This window comes from Geotrypetes seraphini, chromosome 1 (assembly GCF_902459505.1).
Source record: "Geotrypetes seraphini chromosome 1, aGeoSer1.1, whole genome shotgun sequence".
NCBI classification, from domain to species: Eukaryota; Metazoa; Chordata; class Amphibia; order Gymnophiona; family Dermophiidae; genus Geotrypetes; species Geotrypetes seraphini.
This window is the reverse complement of record NC_047084.1, coordinates 106,608,100-106,626,385: the sequence shown is the minus strand read 5'-3', so window position 1 is coordinate 106,626,385 and position 18,286 is coordinate 106,608,100. Positions and strand designations below refer to the sequence as shown.

The following is an 18,286-nucleotide window of genomic DNA, read 5'->3' as shown; positions in this document are numbered from 1 at the left end:
TGCTTCCAACTGTTAGGTACAGGGGGGGTGTCGGGTCAGGATGGGTCGGGCCAGGCCCAACCAGGGGTGGGCCGGGCCGGTCGGGGTGCTGCGGTGTGCCAGTTGGGGGTGGGCTGTGGGGGAGGGTGAGTTGCGTGCCGGTCAGGGGTGACTCAGTTGGTGGTGGGAGGGAGTTGGTATCCCTCCTGTCATATTTGCATGGGCAGGGTCGGGTAGTGGCAGGAGGGAGTGGGCATCCCTCCTGCTATTTGTGGATTGCAGGTGGGGGGGGATTGTTTGTGAGTGAGGCGGCAGGGAAGTGTGTCGGGCAAGGACAGTGGGTTGGACCGGTGCCCGATCTCTCTTCCCTGCTCGCCAGACTCTCCTGCTCTCTGCCACTGTTCCCTGCAGTGCAGGCCTGCTTTAAAACCTATTCTACACCTGTCTCAGTCAGGTTTCAAGCCCAACTCTGTAAGGGTTTACCTTTAGTATGATTAGAGCTTATGTAGAGGCTAATCTCATCTCTGCTCAACCTTTAGTTGTTTGCTTCATGAGGCTTGCTTTTATTGAAACTTCCTATCAAGACTCCTACAGTGTTTTGAGGTCCCAACATCCCCCAGCGCTACACTACAGTCTCTACACAGACAGAGGAGGCTGCGCAGCTGGATGGAGATCTCATGCAGGAACTAAGGAGCCTCAGGGAGGAGGTAATACGCCTGAGAAGCATCCGAGAGGACGAGGCCTACATCGATGGAGCCGTCCAGGAGCTGTCCCAAATCACCGAGCAGGCCCATGACAAGTCCATCCTCGAGACACCCAAATCATCAGCTTTGAAACCAACAATTGGGATACAGGAAATGGCTAGCGGCACTGACTCCTGGCAGCTGGTGACCTCCTCCACGGGCAAACATAGGAGACCCCCCCCCTTTTTCAATCTCTTCATCTTCTCCTTCTTCTTACAAACAGGGCTGCTATACATCAACCCCTCAACTCGCCCTGCGGAACAGATTCCAGATTCTTCAGGAAGGAACTGCCGATGAGGAACAGGAGCAGGCCCAACACACAGCTCCATCTCCAGGGACAACTGAGCGGCTCCCCCCAAAGAAGCGCAGAGTAATAGTCATCGGGGATTCCATGCTGAGGGGCACCGAGGGACCAATTTGCAGACCGGATATGCAATCTAGGGAGGTCTGCTGTCTGCCTGGAGCCAGGATACGAGATGTCACTGCCAGTCTGGATAGACTACTCACGCCCCGAGACCACTTTCCTATGCTTCTTGTCCTCATAGGAACCAACGACACTGCCAGGAACACACCGGAGACCATCACCAGAGACTTTGGAGCACTGGGTGAGAGGCTGAAGCGGACAGGAGCGCAGGTGGTTTTCTCATCGATCCTCCCAGTTAGAGGCAAGGGAAGAGCCAGAGATGAACGTATCCTGAGGACGAACGAGTGGCTACAGGGATGGTGCCGGGATATGAACTTCGGATTCCTAAACCATGGGGAAGCGCTACAAGGACTTCAGGGACCAGACGGACTCCATCTGACCAGTAGGGGTAAGAACGTCTTCGGACACCGACTAGCCCGCCTGCTTCACAGGGCTTTAAACTAGGTAAGTCGGGGGAGGGTACCCATTCACATATTAGTGCAGAAAGGAATTATCCTGATGAGGTGAGTCGAAACTCTGCTTCCATGTCCAAGGTAAGTACCCACATTGCAAACAGTTCTTTGGGAGTCACACCGACTCGGGTAGGATACGCCTCACAGGGACTTAGCAAACACAAGATATGGAGGGCCATGTATGTCAATGCACACAGTTTAGGTAACAAAATTCTAGAATTGGAGGTTGAAATAAGGAATGCCGACCTAGATGTGGTGGCAATATCTGAAACTTGGTTCACGGACTCACATGGGTGGGATATGGCTATACCGGGCTACAATCTACTTCGTCAGGACAGAGAGGGCAGGTTAGGAGGGGGGGTAGCTCTATACATTAAAGAGGACATCAAAACCACCAGGATCACAGATGTCAAGTACACCGGGGAGTCCCTCTGGGTAAACCTGGCAAGAGGCAGAGAAAAATACCTGTATCTAGGTGTGGTATACAGACCCCCAAGACAACTGGAAGACATGGACGCAGAATTAATTGAAGACATAGAGAATATCACTCTACGAGGAGAAGCTGTACTGCTAGGGGACTTCAATATGCCTGATGCAGACTGGAACTCATTTTCAGCGACAACCAGCGGTAGCAGGAGGCTCTTAACCTCCATAAAGGGAGCACGTCTCAAACAAATGGTAACGGAGCCCACTAGGGCCCAGGCGATCCTCGACCTGGTACTCACCAACGGGGAAAGCGTCTCAGAGGTCTCAGTAGGAGATACGCTAGCCTCCAGCGACCACAACATAGTATGGTTCAACCTTAGGAAAGGCTTCCCTAGATCAAACACGAAAACAAAGGTACTCAATTTCCGGGGCACAGACTTCGCACGCATGGGAGATTTCGTCCATCAGACGCTGCAGGACCAAGCGGAGACCGATGATGTAGAAGCTAAGTGGTTAACACTGAAATCAACCATACATGAAGCAACTAGCCGCTTCATAAAATCAGTAAATAAACAACAAAGAAACAATAAACCCCAATGGTTCACCGCGGATATCTCGCACCTCATTAAGGAGACGAAAAAAGCGTTTCTCTCCTACAAGCGCACGGAGAAAAGAGAGGCAAAAGTAGAATATAGGACCAGGTCTACAGCGGTCAAAATGGCAGTTAGGGAGGCAAAACTTCGAGTGGAAGAAATTCTGGCAAAAAACATTAAAAAGGGGGACAAATCCTTCTTCAGGTATATTAGTGACAGAAAAAGGAACACAGGCGGGATAGTACGCCTTAGAAGACCGGACGGAAGTTACGTGGAAGCAGATTCCAATAAAGCCGAACTACTGAATGAATATTTCTACTCAGTCTTCACCTGTGAGGCACCGGGACACGGTCTGCAGTTGAAGGCAACACAAAGCACAGAAGACCCGTTTCAGAATTTTGAGTTCACACCAGGTGAAGTTTACAGTGAACTGGCAAGACTCAAGGTGAACAAAGCCATGGGACCAGACAATTTGCACCCAAGAGTGCTCAGAGAATTGAGCGATGTCCTGGCGAAACCGTTGGCTGAGCTATTCAATCTCTCCCTAAGTAAGGGGAAAGTTCCCCTGGACTGGGAATTAGCTAATGTCGTTCCTCTGTATAAAAAGGGTTGCAGGGCAGAGGCTGCGAATTATAGACCGGTGAGTCTCACATCAATAGTGTGCAAACTCATGGAAACACTAATTAAAAGCAAATTGGACACGATCTTGAATGAAGGGAATCTTCGGGATCCCAGTCAGCATGGATTCACCAAGGGTAGGTCCTGCCAATCCAATCTCATCAGCTTCTTTGACTGGGTAACAAGAAAGTTGGACTTGGGAGAGTCTTTGGACGTCGTGTACCTGGACTTAAGTAAAGCTTTTGACAGTGTCCCACACCGCAGGCTGCTAAGCAAGATGGAATCGATGGGGTTAGGAGAGACACTAACTGCATGGGTCAATGATTGGCTGAGTGGCAGACTTCAGAGGGTGGTGGTTAATGGTACCCTCTCTAAAACATCGGAGGTGACCAGTGGCGTGCCGCAGGGCTCGGTCCTGGATCCACTCCTTTTCAACATATTCATAGGGGATCTGACTAAAGGGCTTCAAGGTAAAATAACACTATTCGCCGATGACGCCAAACTATGTAATATAGTAAGTGAATGCAATTTACAGAATTATATGGCACAGGACCTGCTTACATTGGAAAGTTGGTCCTCAACCTGGCAGCTAGGCTTCAATGCTAAGAAATGTAAGGTCATGCACCTCGGAAGCGGAAATCCATGCAGGACGTACTTCTTGAACGGAGAAACTTTAACTAGGACTTCAGCAGAACGAGATTTTGGAGTAATCATCAGTGCAGACATGAAAACTGCCAATCAAGTGGAGAAGGCTTCATCTAAGGCAAGGCAGATATTGGGTTGTATCAATAGAAGTTTCGTCAGCCGAAAGCCTGAAGTCATAATGCCGTTGTACAGGGCCATGGTGAGACCTCATCTGGAGTACTGTGTGCAATTCTGGAGGCCACATTACAGTAAAGATGTGTGCAGAATTGAATCGGTTCAACGGACGGCCACCAGGATGATCTCGGGGCTCAAGGGTCTCTCGTACGAAGAGAGACTGAACAAATTGCAGCTCTACACTCTTGAGGAACGTAGGGAGAGGGGAGACATGATCGAAACATTTAAGTACCTCACGGGACGTGTCGAAGTGGAAGATGATATTTTCTTTCTCAAGGGACCCTCGGCCACAAGAGGGCACCCGCTTAAACTCAGAGGCGGAAAATTTCATGGCGACACCAGAAAGTATTTCTTCACAGAGAGAGTGGTTGATCATTAGAACAAGCTTCCAGTGCAGGTGATGGAGGCAGACAGCGTGCCAGACTTTAAGAATAAATGGGATACCCATGTGGGATCCCTACGAGGGTCAAGATAAGGAAATTGGGTCATTAGGGCATAGACAGGGGGTGGGTAAGCAGAGTGGGCAGACTTGATGGGCTGTAGCCCTTTTCTGCCATCATCTTCTATGTTTCTATGATCTTTCTCTTTGAACCATTTGATACCTGCCACCTGAGGTACCTAACCTGGAAGGTTCTGTTTTTAGTGGTGGTCATTTCAGCATGCAAGATCAGTGAACTACAGTAGCTGATTCAACTTATTCTGTTTTACAACAGAAGAGTAGTTTTGCGTATTGTGAATGCATCTTAAATCATATATGCTAGCTCTGTGAGTGCAGTGGGTGCTTGAGCATTCACAATACTGAATAAATGCCTTTATTTTGTTCAAGGAGGGGTAACTTATGATGGTTTTAGCACCCTAATCATTCTAGAAAGTTGGCTCCTATGTCTTAAGTTCCTTTCTAAGGTTGTGTTAGAATTCCGTCTTATCCAGACAATTGTCCTGCCAACATTTTCTCAAAGCCACATGCCTATCAAGGTGACTGTGCACTGCACACTCTGGACTGCAAGTGATTGTTGGCCTTCTCTCTGAAGTGGACTAAAGCCCAAAGAAAGTTCTCCTAGCTTTTTGTTTCTTTTGATCCCAAAAAGATGGGAAAGAGGGAAAGGGATTGAGACTTATATACCGTCTTCTTGTAGTTTTACAACTATACCCAAAGCGGTTTACATACAGGTACTTTCCCTATCTGTCCCGGTGGGCTCATAATCTATCTAATGTATCTGGGGCAGTGGAAGATTAAGTGACTTGCACAGGGTCACAGGGAATAGCGTGGGATTTGAAACCACATCCTTAGTTGTTTCACTGATCAGAATCAGTTGTTCCACTGGTCCCGCCAACTAACCGCCCTGCCAACTAAGTGCCTACGAGGGAAAGTGAGGCAGAGAAATATAAAAGACTAATTTTTCTTCTGCTTTTTTTTTTTTGTACTAGATGATGTACAGCTTCTCTATCCTGTAGACATGAGTTCAGTTGTAAATATCACAGAAATTAATGAGAAACTCTTAAAAATAGCTAGGTGATTACATGACAATAAGTTATCCCTTAATACTTCCAAAACAGAAACCATGTTCTTTCCATGTAGGGAGGGACAGAAACTAGGAACCAACATAATTATGAACACAATTAACCTTAAAACAGTTACTAAGGTGAAGATTCTGGGAGTCACATTAGACCAAAAACTCAGTTATCATGAGCATGTTAGTTCACTCGTAAGAACATGTTTCTATAGGCTAAGAATGATCAGATCATTATCTGCTTTCCTAGATGAATCAGCATTAAACACTTTAATACACTCATTAGTAATATCAAAAATCGATTATTGCAATGCCCTATACAAAGGGGCTGCTTTAAAAGAAATATGCAGAATACAAATTCTTCAAAACACTGCAATAAAAATAATTACGAAAAAGAAAAAATTTGATCATGTTACACCGCTTTTAAAGGAAAAACACTGGTTACCAGTAAACCATAGAATCATTTATAAAATAGCTTTACTCACACATAAAATCTATATATATAAAATCGGAGGTATGTATGTGTGTATGTATGTATGTGTGTGTGTGTATGTGCCGCGATCACGCAAAAACGGCTTGACCGATTTGAACGAAACTTGATATGCAGATCCCTCACTATCTGGGGTGATATGTTCTGGGGGTCTCGCGGCCCACCTGCACATGTGGGCGGAGCTACAAACAGAAAATCAGATTTCACCCATTCATGCCAATGGAAAAAATGTAAAAAGTTGCCATTCTCACAGTAATTCAAAAACGGCTTGACCGATTTGAACGAAACTTGGTATGCAGATCCCTCACTACCTGGGGTGATATGTTCTGGGGGGTCTCGCGGCCCACCTGCACACGTGGGCGGAGCTACAAACAGAAAATCAGATTTCACCCATTCATGTCAATGGAAAAAAATGTAAAAAGCTGCCATTCTCACAGTAATTCAAAACCGGCTTGACCGATTTGAACGAAACTTGGTATGCAGATCCCTCACTACCTGGGGTGATATGTTCTGGGGGTCTCGCGGCCCACAACTCTATGTTGCTTGCTCAAGGGTGGGTTTACCCAAGAATTTATATGTTCTTGCTCCTGGAGGTGAAACTAAAAATGTTGTTTATAATCACGTTTTGCGTTAGTTGTATTGTATTCATTTTGTCAAATTTCACATTATAATTTGAATATTGTACTTTTTATAAAGCTGTAAAAAAATAATTTCATTCACCACTATAAAGTATCTTTATTTGAATCCATTTACAGTGTTATTGCTATAATTAAATACCCGTGCAACGCCGGGGCATCAACTAGTACTTATAAATAAAGCTCCCATATTTTTAGAAAGATATCTAATGCCATACTCTACCATAAAATCCTTAAGATCTGAAGATAAAGCTCTGCTAGTAGTGCCTTCCTTAAAAGTTATATATTCTAGGAGAGATATGATCTTTTCCACCACAGCCCCACATATCTGGAATTCACTTCCATTTAATATAAGAGAAGAAAAATCACTGAGTAAGTTTAAAAGTCTTCTAAAGAGCTGGCTATTCAAGGACGCTTTCCAATAGATTTGTTATAACCGATAATAGCTTCAGGAAGACAATCTAATAGAATTAAGTGGGTACCTGTTCCCCAACCTTCTGTGTCTTTACCCTCCCCTGGTTTTATTTATACTTTTATTTTTTTAGAATTGTATTTATGTCAATTGCTGTTAACCACCTTCCTCCTCATATGTATTACTGTATTAGTAGTGAATGTTATGTTTGTCAGTTCTTAATATTTTACTCAATTTTTGAAATTATGTAAATCGCATTGGATTTGGACTATACGAAGTAATCAAAGAAATTAAATAAACTTGAAACGAGAGAAGAAAAAAAAAATATATACGCGTGAGCAGGAAAGCAAAAAATGAAGAACGTTTGAAAACACAACTTAGCTCCACAGAAAAAACAGAACTGAGGAGACGAGTGCCTATGTTGGGCGGGAAGGCACTCGTGCATGTGGGGTGCGTGCTATAATTAACTTTGTAAGTTTCTTAAAGTGGCGATGCACTTTTAAAGTGTCCATACCGGGGCTCCGTGGATGACGTCACCCATACGTGAGAAGTGATTTACCATCCACTGGTTAATGAAAGGCAGTGATAGCACTGAGATGGATTCTAATGGATGTAGACTTGAGACCAGAGTCAGATAAATAAAGAAGATAATCAAAAACTAATGAAACAGAGATGGATTTCAGATCCTGGTGATAAAGGAGACACCAGGAAGAAAAAACTTGTCTGCTTTTGCTAATAATACTGCTGAGTGGCTGGTTTTCTAGAAGCTTCCAAAATGAGTCTGACAGACTGAGAAAGATGAAGATCAGTTGGATTCAGCCCGAGAGATACCAAGCTGTCAGGTGTAGAACCATGACTTTGCATAAGAAGAGATAGAAAAATCTGCAGAGGTATTGATTCCTTGATACTGAGTTGAAGTAGAAAAGAGAATCAAGGCTGTATGGGCCACCAAGGAGCTATGAGTATCATGGTGGCCAACTCCTGCTTGGCTTTGACAAGCATCTTGAGAATGAGAGGAATGGGTGCTGAGGCTGTGCCACACACCCGGGCTGCCATTGGTAAATCACTCTTTAAAATTAGCAAACAGACTGTATTTCCTTCATTCATACCCAAGCCAAGATGATACTGGAGGGTTATCATAGCTCATAATGTCAGAGCCATGCCTACATCATAGTAACATAGTAGATGACGGCAGATAAAGACCCGAATGGTCCATCCAGTCATCAGTAGCCCACTTGAGGTCAGCCTCCATAGAGGAGATCTGCAATGTGGATTTGTTTGGATTCTTGCCTAGAAATAGCTAAGAAGAAGAAAAATTAAATTAAATTGAATCAGGTTGGGCAGACTGGATGGACCATTCAGGTCTTTATCTGCCATCATCTACTATGTTACTATGTATGTTACATCTTACTATTGCCTAAAACAGGACTCCTGATGCAAAAGCTAGTTTGGTCAGATCAAACTCGTCTATGTTCATTTGTTTCTGTTCCAGGCAGCCTGTGTTAAAAAATAAAAATTTGCATTTTGGGCCTTGTTCATCAGGCCCTTTTTTCAATTCCTCTTTTCATTAAGACATCCTGGTAGCCAATGATTTCCATCACTGTAGGTCTACCATCCTGCTTGTCCTCAGAGAAAGTAAAGTTACTCTCCTGTAGCAGGTATTCATCAAGGGTAGAAGGATGGATATCCACACTGCCCTTTTAGGGTGGTCCACAGTAGTATGCAAAAAAAATGTCAAATCTCGTCTCCACAAAGCTTATTTTTATCCACTTGGTATCCACTCATGTGTCAAATTTCTGCTTGATTAGACAATATTTAAAGGTCACTCCAGAATGCACTGTTTACTTGTGTGTTGTGTATGTAGGTGATTGTGCATAATTAGTTTGTATGGCATTTAGTTTTCAATCTACACCCGAAAGCTGGCTCCTTGGGAAGTAAGTTTGTCAACTGCCATATGAACTGGATGTTTTTTGGTCAGTTTTCATCACCATGATGAAGGAAAACCTTCACTAGAAATTATAAGTTGGCATGTGAGTCAGTGATGGCAGTATGGGATTGAGCCAGGATAACACAATGCATAGATTCTTGTGTTAGAAAGTTGAAGAAATTGCATGAAGAGTTCCCGCAGTTAAGGGAGGGAATGCGCATGGTGACTGATCATGTGCGGCCCTCCTTCCTACCTACTGGCCGAATCTATTTCCCTCCCTCCCCTTGACCTTCATGGTGCGTTAGTAAAGTAACTTGCTCAAGCCGGCCCAACCTGCCTGCAGTTGCGTGCGTCTGTGGGCGGAAGCTTTTCCTCTGACACAACTTCCAGCTGCGTCAAAGGAGAAGCTTCCGCCCACAGATGCATGCGACTGCAAGTTACTTTACTAACGCGCCATGAAGGTAAGGGGGAGGGAGGGAGATTCTCAGGCTGCGCGAGGGGTGCTGAAGGGTGGTGAGATGGTGAGAGGGAAGGGTGGTGATGGGGAGAAGACGCTGAAGGGAAATGGGGAACAGAGAGTGGGGAGAAGACGCTGGAAGGGAAGAAGACAGAGATGCCAGACTATGGGGGAAGCGGAGGGAAGAAGATGGGTGCCAGACCAATTGGAGGGGGACGAAGGGAGAGGCACAGTAACAGAGCAAATGGAAGATGCAGAGAAAAGACAGACAGTGGATGGAAGGAATTGAATGAGAAGATGAGGAAAGCAGAAACCAGACAACAAAGGTAGAAAAAAAATTATATTCTATTCTATTTTATTCCTTTTCTTTTTTTGCTTTAGGATTAAATAGTATATTAGTTATGTTGATAAAAGTTTATAAACAAAGCCCTGCCAGCTGAACATCTCTTTCTCTAGTTCATCAGCCAGAACTTTGATTTATAAGGAACGAATAAGCTAAATATTGTAGTACTGAGGCTTGTATGGATGCTTCGGGGACAGTGGTTACGGACGGGGCAGTGACGGGGACAGATTTTTTTCCCTGTGTCATTCTCTAGTAGGAGATCAAAAGCAGTTGAGACAAATAGACAAAAGAAATGTTAGAGAAACTGCTGTAAAAGACAGCTCAGCCTACAGTTTAAGGTGATATAAATGTAGTTAGGTCAGTGATAACTAATGATCAAATTAATTGTTAAGTTTATCATTAATATAGCTGCCAAAATTCAGCAGTACTGCAGCAGTAAGTCAGCAGTAAATACGAAAACCAAGGACTCGATGTGCCACTGCCATTTTTGGGAATTTGGAGTGTCTCTGAATAGGAATTGTTAAAATCTGTGGTATTTAAAAAATATTCTGGGATGCACTAGTCAGGGTCAGTCTGCCACATAAGGGAATTTTTCCCTTATTTTGCTTCTGAGCAAAGACTATTAGGCAGGTCTGGGCACCACCATTTTCCAAGATGGTGGCACCAGAAGCAGAAGTGAATAGGAATTACTCCTGCTGCCTTAACATAAGACCTGGAAGGGGTCAGGTAAAGCAGGGTGCCCTAAACAACAATGTTTAAAAAAAAAAAAAAAGTAGTGGGTAGGGGACAGCTTGGGAAGTGCCCTAGACCAGTGTTACTCAACTCGATCCTGAAGTACCCTCTTGCCAGTCAGATTTTCAGGATATCCACATTGAATTTGCATAAACTTGATTTGCATACACTGCCTCCATTATATGCAAATGTTTTTCATGCATATTCATTGTGGATATCTTGAAAACCTGACTGGAAAGTAACAGGATCGAGTTGAGAAATACTGCCCTAGACACTGGGAAATTATTTTATTACACTGAAGGACAAGGGAATTGATTCAGTGGGGTGGGGGGATTGGTTCAGTGGGGTGGGCGGGGGGTGCAGTAGACACCAGGGAAAGCTTTTTTAAAGTACCACGAGCTACCACAAGAGGTTGTGGCTGCCATTCTGCAAGTGCAGCCGCAAGGGGCAGGATAAGGGGGGGAGAGATTGATGCTCATGAGCTAGAGGGGGAGAAGATAGGAGGGAGGGGGATAGAGAGAGTTTTTAAGCTCAAAATAAGTTATACGGATCCTGGCCAATATTCAGTCAGGGCCTTAGATATTCAGCACCAGTGCCTGGACATGGCCCAGCACTGAATATCCAGGGCTAATCTAGCCAGTGACAGTGTTTAAAGAAACCCAAAAAAAAACGTTGGCCATCGCCACCTGAATATTGGCTGGTCCATTTTTAGAGAGACAGTAAATTAGTGTCTGTATTGGTTAATCTTTTTCTGTGTAAGTGGTTTAGGTAACTCACAATATTCTCTCCTCCAGTGTATTATATATAGTTTATAGTTATAGTAATTTATATATATATATATATATATATATATAAAAAAAAAGCTCAACAACCTTGCTCCTTTTAAGAATGGGTAAAACAGGATCTGGTTTATTTGACCTTTAAAAGTAAATATTTATCTATTTATAGGCTTTTTGCTAGAGAAGATGGCAAGCACGTTGTACAGATTGTGGGACTGCGTGAAATTGAAGTGGATAATGTGTGCCTACTTCTAGAGGTAAGTTTGCTATTCCATTTGCTGTCATCTGTTTAGTATATTCTTGACATATGCATGTCGTTGGTGAACATGCTTTTGCGGAACTCATGGCAACCCACATGCAGTCCCTCTAACACAGGGTCTTGACAAATCTGAATGGCTGGGGTAGGGAATTCTGGTCCTCGAGAGCCATATTCCAGTCGTGTTTTCAGGATTTCCCCAATGAATATACATGAAATCTATTTGCATGCACTGCTTTCAAGGCATATTCATTAGGGAAATCCTGAAAACCCGACTGGAATATGGCTCTCAAGGACCGGAGTTCCCTACCCCTGGGCTAGGGGCTCCAAAGATAGAAGAAATAGGAGTGGAGAAAGGGAGCAACCCTGTCTCGTGCCCCTTCCCAGAGGGAATGGGTCCGACACACCTCCATTCACCACAATCTCAAATTTATGTCTTCTAGTTTTACCATTTTCCTTTCTCCGGAAAAGATTTGGTTCTATATTAATACCTTTTTAAGTATTTAAATGTCTGTTTCATATCTCACCTGTATTCTAGAGCAGTGGTTCCCAACCCTGTCCTGGAGGACCACTATGCCAGTCTAGTTTTTGGGATAGCCCTAATGAATATGTATGCGAGAGATTTGCATATAATGGAAGTAACATGCATCCAAGTCTGCCCCATGCATATTCATTAGGGCTATCCCAAAAACCCGACTGGCCTGGTTGTCCTCCAGGAAAGGGTTAGGAACCACTGCTCTAGAGTATACACATTAAGGTCTTCCAGTCTCTTCTTGTGCATTTTATGGTTCAAACCTCCTATCACCTTTGTTGCCTTTCACTAGACCGCTTCAAGTTTCTTATATCCTTTGCCAGATAAGGTCTCCAAAATTGAACACAAAACTACAAGTGGGGGCCTCACCAGTGACCTGTACAGAAGCATGAACACCTCCTTTCTTCTACTGGTTATGCCTCTATATAGTCTAGCATTCTTCTGGCTACAGCCACTACCTTGTCGCACTATTTTACACCTTCTGATCCTCAGACACTATCACTCCAAGGTCCCTCTTCCCTTCAGTGCATATTAGCCTCTCACCTCCCAGCACATATGGCTTCCTTGGATTTTTACTCTCCAAATGCATCACTTTGCATATATTTGCATTGAATTTTAGTTTCCAGACCTTAGGCCATTCTTTTAACTTTTGGAGATCCTTCACCATGTTTTCTGTTCCTTCTAGAGTGTCCACCCTATTACAAATCTTTCTATCATCCGCAAAAAGGCAAACCTTACCTTCTAACCCTTCGGCAATATCATTCACAAATATAATGAATAGAATCGGCCCTAGCACTGATCCCTGAGGCACTCCATTACTTACCCTTCCTTCGAGCGAATTCTATTAACCACCACCCTCTGACATCTGTCCGTCAACCAGTTTCTAATCCAGTTCACAACTTTGTGTCCTAAATTCAGTCCATCAAGTTTATTCTGGAGCCTCTTATGAGGAACCATGTCGAAGGCTTTGCTGGGATGGATCCCGTCCGGTCTCATTGCTTTGTCCACCTTTAATTTTTCTAGTTGTTTATAAATACTTACTCCTGTGAACAATGTGGTATCCACTCCCTTCTCATGTGTAACTTTGGCAGCCAATTGTAGTCCTTCAGGGTTTTCTTCCGTGAGTACAGAACAAAAGTACTTGTTTAACACATTTACTTTTTCCTCATCACTCTCCACATAAGAACATAAGCAATGCCTCTGCAATGTCAGACCTGAAGTCCATCGTGCCCAGCAGTTTGCTCACACGGCGGCCCAACAGGTCCAGGACCTGTACAGTAATCCTCTATTAATAGCCTTCTATCCCCTTTTCCAGCAGGAAATTGTCCAATCCTTTCTTAAACCCCAGTACCGTACTCTGCCCTATTACGTCCTCTTTAAGCGCATTCCAGGTTGGGTAGAGAAGAACTTCCTAGCATTTGTTTTGAATCTGTCCCCTTTCAACTTTTCCGAATGCCCTCTTGTTCTTTTATTTTTTGAAAGTTTGAAGAATCTGTCCCTCTCTACTCTCTCTATGCCCTTCATGATCTTGTAAGTCTCTATCATATCCTCTCTAAGTCTCCTCTTCTCCAGGGAAAAGAGACCCAGTTTCTCCAATCTCTCAGCGTATGAAAGGTTTTCCATCCCTTTTATCAGACGTGTCGCTCTCCTCTGAACCCTCTCGAATAACGCCATGTCCTTCTTAAGGTACGGCGACCAATATTGGATGCAATATTCCAGATGCGGGTGCACCATTGCCCGATACAACGGCAGGATAACTTATTTCGTTCTGGTAGTAATACCCTTCTTAATTATACCTAGCATTCTATTTGCTCTCTTAGCAGCCGCTGCGCACTGTGCCGTCGGCTTCATTGTCATGTCCACCATTACCCCCAAGTCCCTTTCTTGGGTACTCTCATTTAATAACATCCCTCCCATTGTATAGTTGTACCTCAGGTTTCTGCTTCCCACATGCAATACTTTACATTTCTCAATGTTGAACTTCATCTGCCATCTCGTCACCCATTCCCCTAGTTTGTTCAAGTCCCTTTGCTATTCTTCGCAGTCCTCTTTGGTCCGAGCTCCACTAAATAGTTTGGTGTTGTCTGCAAATTTTATTATCTCACACTTCGTCCCTGTTTCTAGATCATTTATGAATATATTAAATAGCAGCGGCCCGAGCACCGAGCCCTACCATCCTTTCAGCTCTTTCTTCAGGTACTCCCTCATTTTTCTAAAGTCCGCATGTTTGAAAACTAGGACTTTGAGATATGTATGGCTACTCTCCACTTTAGCTGTTACATCAAACCAAACTGTTTGATTGCAACTTCCCCACTCTCCCCATTTTTGAGGACTAGACACAGTATAACTTTTTCCCTTGTGGATTTTGTCACCATTTGTCTAAGCAGAGCCCCTTGAAAAGGTATCCATAATTTCTCTACTTCTTTCCAACTCTTCTGACAGAACTTTCCAGTCTGCAACTGGCAGGTTGAAGTCACCTAACAACCCCTTTCCTTTCTTTCCCAACTTTTGTATTTATAATGCAATAGGTGAGGCATTCTAGAGAGATGGGTAGTGTCCCCACGGCCATGTGCCGTTTGCAGAAGGAATCCACTCTGGGTTTTTTCTTTGTGCCTCTGATGTACTTCACTGGGCTCCTTAGCACCACTTACAATTTTCCCTTTTGCACGCGTGCCTGCAGAAGTGTGTTTGTTCTTCTCTCCACAATTTATTATTTTATTCAGTGTATTTTTGTCCCTTTTTGGGGGTTTCTGGTGCTCGGAGCGATTATTCAGCTCTGCCTACATTAAGATTTCACAGACTTCGGTGTGCAGCTGACAGGCCAGTCCCTGGTGTTACCTGTCAGCCAGCTTGCGTTTACTTCATAGGAGCTTGGGACCATTCCATCTTTCTCCTTCTGCCGAATGAGGGTTCGAGCGCAAGCTGTTTGGCATCCATTGGCATCCATTGGCAGTGTCTCGCAGGTTGCCGGCTGCATCTTCTCACCTCCGCCTATTCCTGAGCGCGTCTGTCGGTCCGCAGGGGTGGAGGTACAGTCAGGCATAGGGTCTGACTGGAAGCCTGAAGATCAGCCTTGCAGAGACATTCCCAGCATGAGGCAGTGATTTTCTGAATCCAGCTACTGAAAGAGAGCTGAGACAGGCTGCAGCACATTTTCAGCACAGGTCACAGTTTGTGAGGTGAATAGTGGGAGGTTTGAAATTCAAAGTTTTGAGGGTTTCTGCATGTCTCCCTGTGTTCCGTCACCTGTAAAATCCTAAAATTGCCATTTTTGAAGTTTGTTTAATGTAAGAAACAATTACATTTTTGGTGCAAATTTCTTAATTGCAGCCATCTTGGATTTTTAGCAATCTTTTTTTTTTTCAAAAGCTCCCTGCTTCTCCAAAACTGCAGTTTTTGCCTGAAATCCTATTGGGATGGAGTCCTCGGGCTCTCCTGATGTGAATTCTTGCCAGGATTCTGCAAATTTAGCACCTAAAGAGCGTCCTTGCGCCATGTGCTGTGTGGCGTGCCCGGGAAATGCAACAGCATCCAGCGTAGCCTCTCCCATGTTGAAGCAGGTGACTAAGTGCTTGGCGCTAGCCCAGTGAGGCGGCCGCCTTTATTTTCAGGGTTGGCACATCTGCTAGTTCCATGCACCTGGTAGCAGACCCTCCGCAGCCTAAGTCATCAAAGGGTGACTCTATGCCCCAAGAGCCGGAGGCTTTCTCTGAATTTATGAAACATTTTTTGAATGAGTTTCAAAGCTGGTGTTCTTCCCCTGCACAGTCCCGCTCCGCATCAGATGCATCTCTTAGTGGCTTAGCTTCTATGGATATGTCCTCATCTCAGTCAGCCGCTGATTCTGATCTGAGAGATCCTGATGATGATGACCAGCTAGCTGACCCTTTATTTACAGTCACAGCGCTTTCCGTAACTGGAGATCAGGGACTGTGTGCTGAATCTGTGGATCCCTCTAGGGCAGGGGTGTCCAACCTGCGGCCCCATGAAGTATTTTGTGCAGCCCCGCTCAAGGACGATGCAGTGTTTTCCTCTGCTGCTCCCGGGTGTTTACCGTCTTGTCGGCTCCCCCCTTCTCTGTCTTGCTGCAGCGTTTGCGCATTTGTGCGACCCCAGAAACATTTTTTTCAGGCAATGTGGCCCAGGGAAGCCAAATGGTTGGACACCCCTGCTCTAGGGTTTTGGAACCTGGGGATGATCCACAGATCTAATCTAATCTTTAGTCTTATATACCAGGTCATTCCCCTGAGGGACTTGAACCGGTTAACAAAACTTAACTTAAGGAGAAAATCAGTAAATATCAACATTCAGTCATCAACTAGAAAATTCTGAACAGATACATCATCTTTCAGTTATCAGTTAGAAAATTTTTTTTTTAAATATTTATTCATTTTTCAGTCTAAAAACAGTACATAAAGGAATACATACAAGTAGTTTGAAAAACAGCACTTACATCTATCAATAAATACATGAGAAAACCATTTTCACCCCCTCCCACCCACCCTGATTCAAATGTATTCAATAAAACCTTACACCAGTACATACAAGTAGTTAATAAACAAATCCTAATATAAGATCCCTCTCCCTCCCTCCCTCTCCTTCCCTGGATGTGCAAATCAAACCAGTAATAGGAATAAACCATTTAATTAAAATTAATAAAATTGGTCAATGGCCCCCATGTCAGATTAAACAACTTGTTATTACCCATTAGTTCAGAATTCATTTTCTCATATTTATAACACAAGCATAATGAATTCCACCAAAAAGTGAAATTTAATCGGGCAATATTCTTCCAATTTTTAGTGACCATTTGCAAGAAATTTCTTAAACAGATACGTTTTCGGGGTTTTTCTAAAGCAAGTCAGTGAACAGAGAGTTCTAATATCTGAAGAGAGATCATTCCAGATTTTCACCATAGTAAATGCCAAAGAGTACGAGAGCCTACCTAAAGTTTGAATTCCTCTAATAGAAGGGAATATTAATTTGAATTTATGTATATTCCTAGTAGATCTGTGTTTAAGTCTGCGGCTTTACCATATCTTATTTCAGCGTCTTTGCAGGAGTTGAATTTAATCACTTAGCCGGCTCCATCCACATCTTCTTCCTGGCTTTGTGGTGTGCACTCAGTCTTCCATCTTTCCTTAGCATCCTAATATGAGCATTCTAATTTCAGAGCAATTTGATTTTCCAGGGGAGAGTGTGGCGCAGTGGTTAAAGCTACAGCCTCAGCACCCTGGGGTTGTGGTTCAAACCCATGCTTCTCCTTGTGACCCTTGGCAAGTCACTTAATCCCCACTATTGCCTCAGGTACATTAGATAGATTGTGAGCCTGCCAGGACAGACAGGAGAAAATGCTTGAGTATCTGAATAAATTCATGTAAAACCATTCTGAGCTCTTCTGGGTTACTCAACCGTTTCACTGCTTAGTTTCCTCAGGGGCTGTGACACTTCATTCAGAAAGGTTCTTCACCACACCGCACAACAGCCTTCAACAAACACCGGATCACAGATAAGTATGCTACCTGCAATATTTCTTAAATATGAAGGCTGTTATGCGGTGTGGTGAAGAACCTTTGTGAATGAAGTGGCGTGGCCCCTGAGGAAACTAAGCAGTGAAACGGTTGAGTAACCGTCTAAAGTTAAGTGCTGCTTCTTGTTGTACACACCTTTTTTTGCACATTAATTATCACACAGCAGAAAATTAATGCATATCAGACAAATGATGAATACACCACCCCAGTAATGAGCATAAAAGCAATGTGAGTAGTGTCCAGGGTGTATGAGGTCTGAGTAATTGCAGGTAAACAACAAAAACTTTCCTTGATTTACTCATGAAACAAAAGATATCCACAAAAATGTGTATTCTAACTGAGGAATAAATTAGGACACCCCTACATATCCTCCCACTTAAAGTGGCTGAAATCACACACAGGTGTATCACATCAGGAGCACATGATTAGAACATTGTTACTCAGCATTTTGAAGGAGGTTTGCCCTACTTAAACCTTAGACATTTAGTTTGGTGTGCTCCTAACTGCTGTGGTGAGAGTGAACACCATGGTGAGATCAAAAGAGCTGTCTGAGGCCTTCAGAAAGAAGATTGTAGCAACTTATAAGTCTGGTAAGGGACTTAAAAAAATCTCGAAAGAATTTGACAA

At 43.8% G+C, this 18,286-nt stretch overlaps 1 protein-coding gene across 4 annotated transcripts in view; it reads left to right on the top strand.

The window, feature by feature from the left end:
- KIF24 (kinesin family member 24) overlaps nucleotides 1-18,286 on the top strand; it is a 185,323-nt gene that overhangs the window by 110,376 nt on the left and 56,661 nt on the right. For all 4 annotated transcript variants that reach the window (XM_033935497.1, XM_033935505.1, XM_033935478.1 and 1 more), the window contains one exon: nucleotides 11,510-11,597. In XM_033935497.1, the coding sequence (XP_033791388.1) occupies nucleotides 11,510-11,597 (88 nt within the window). The remainder of the gene's footprint in view (nucleotides 1-11,509; nucleotides 11,598-18,286) is intronic.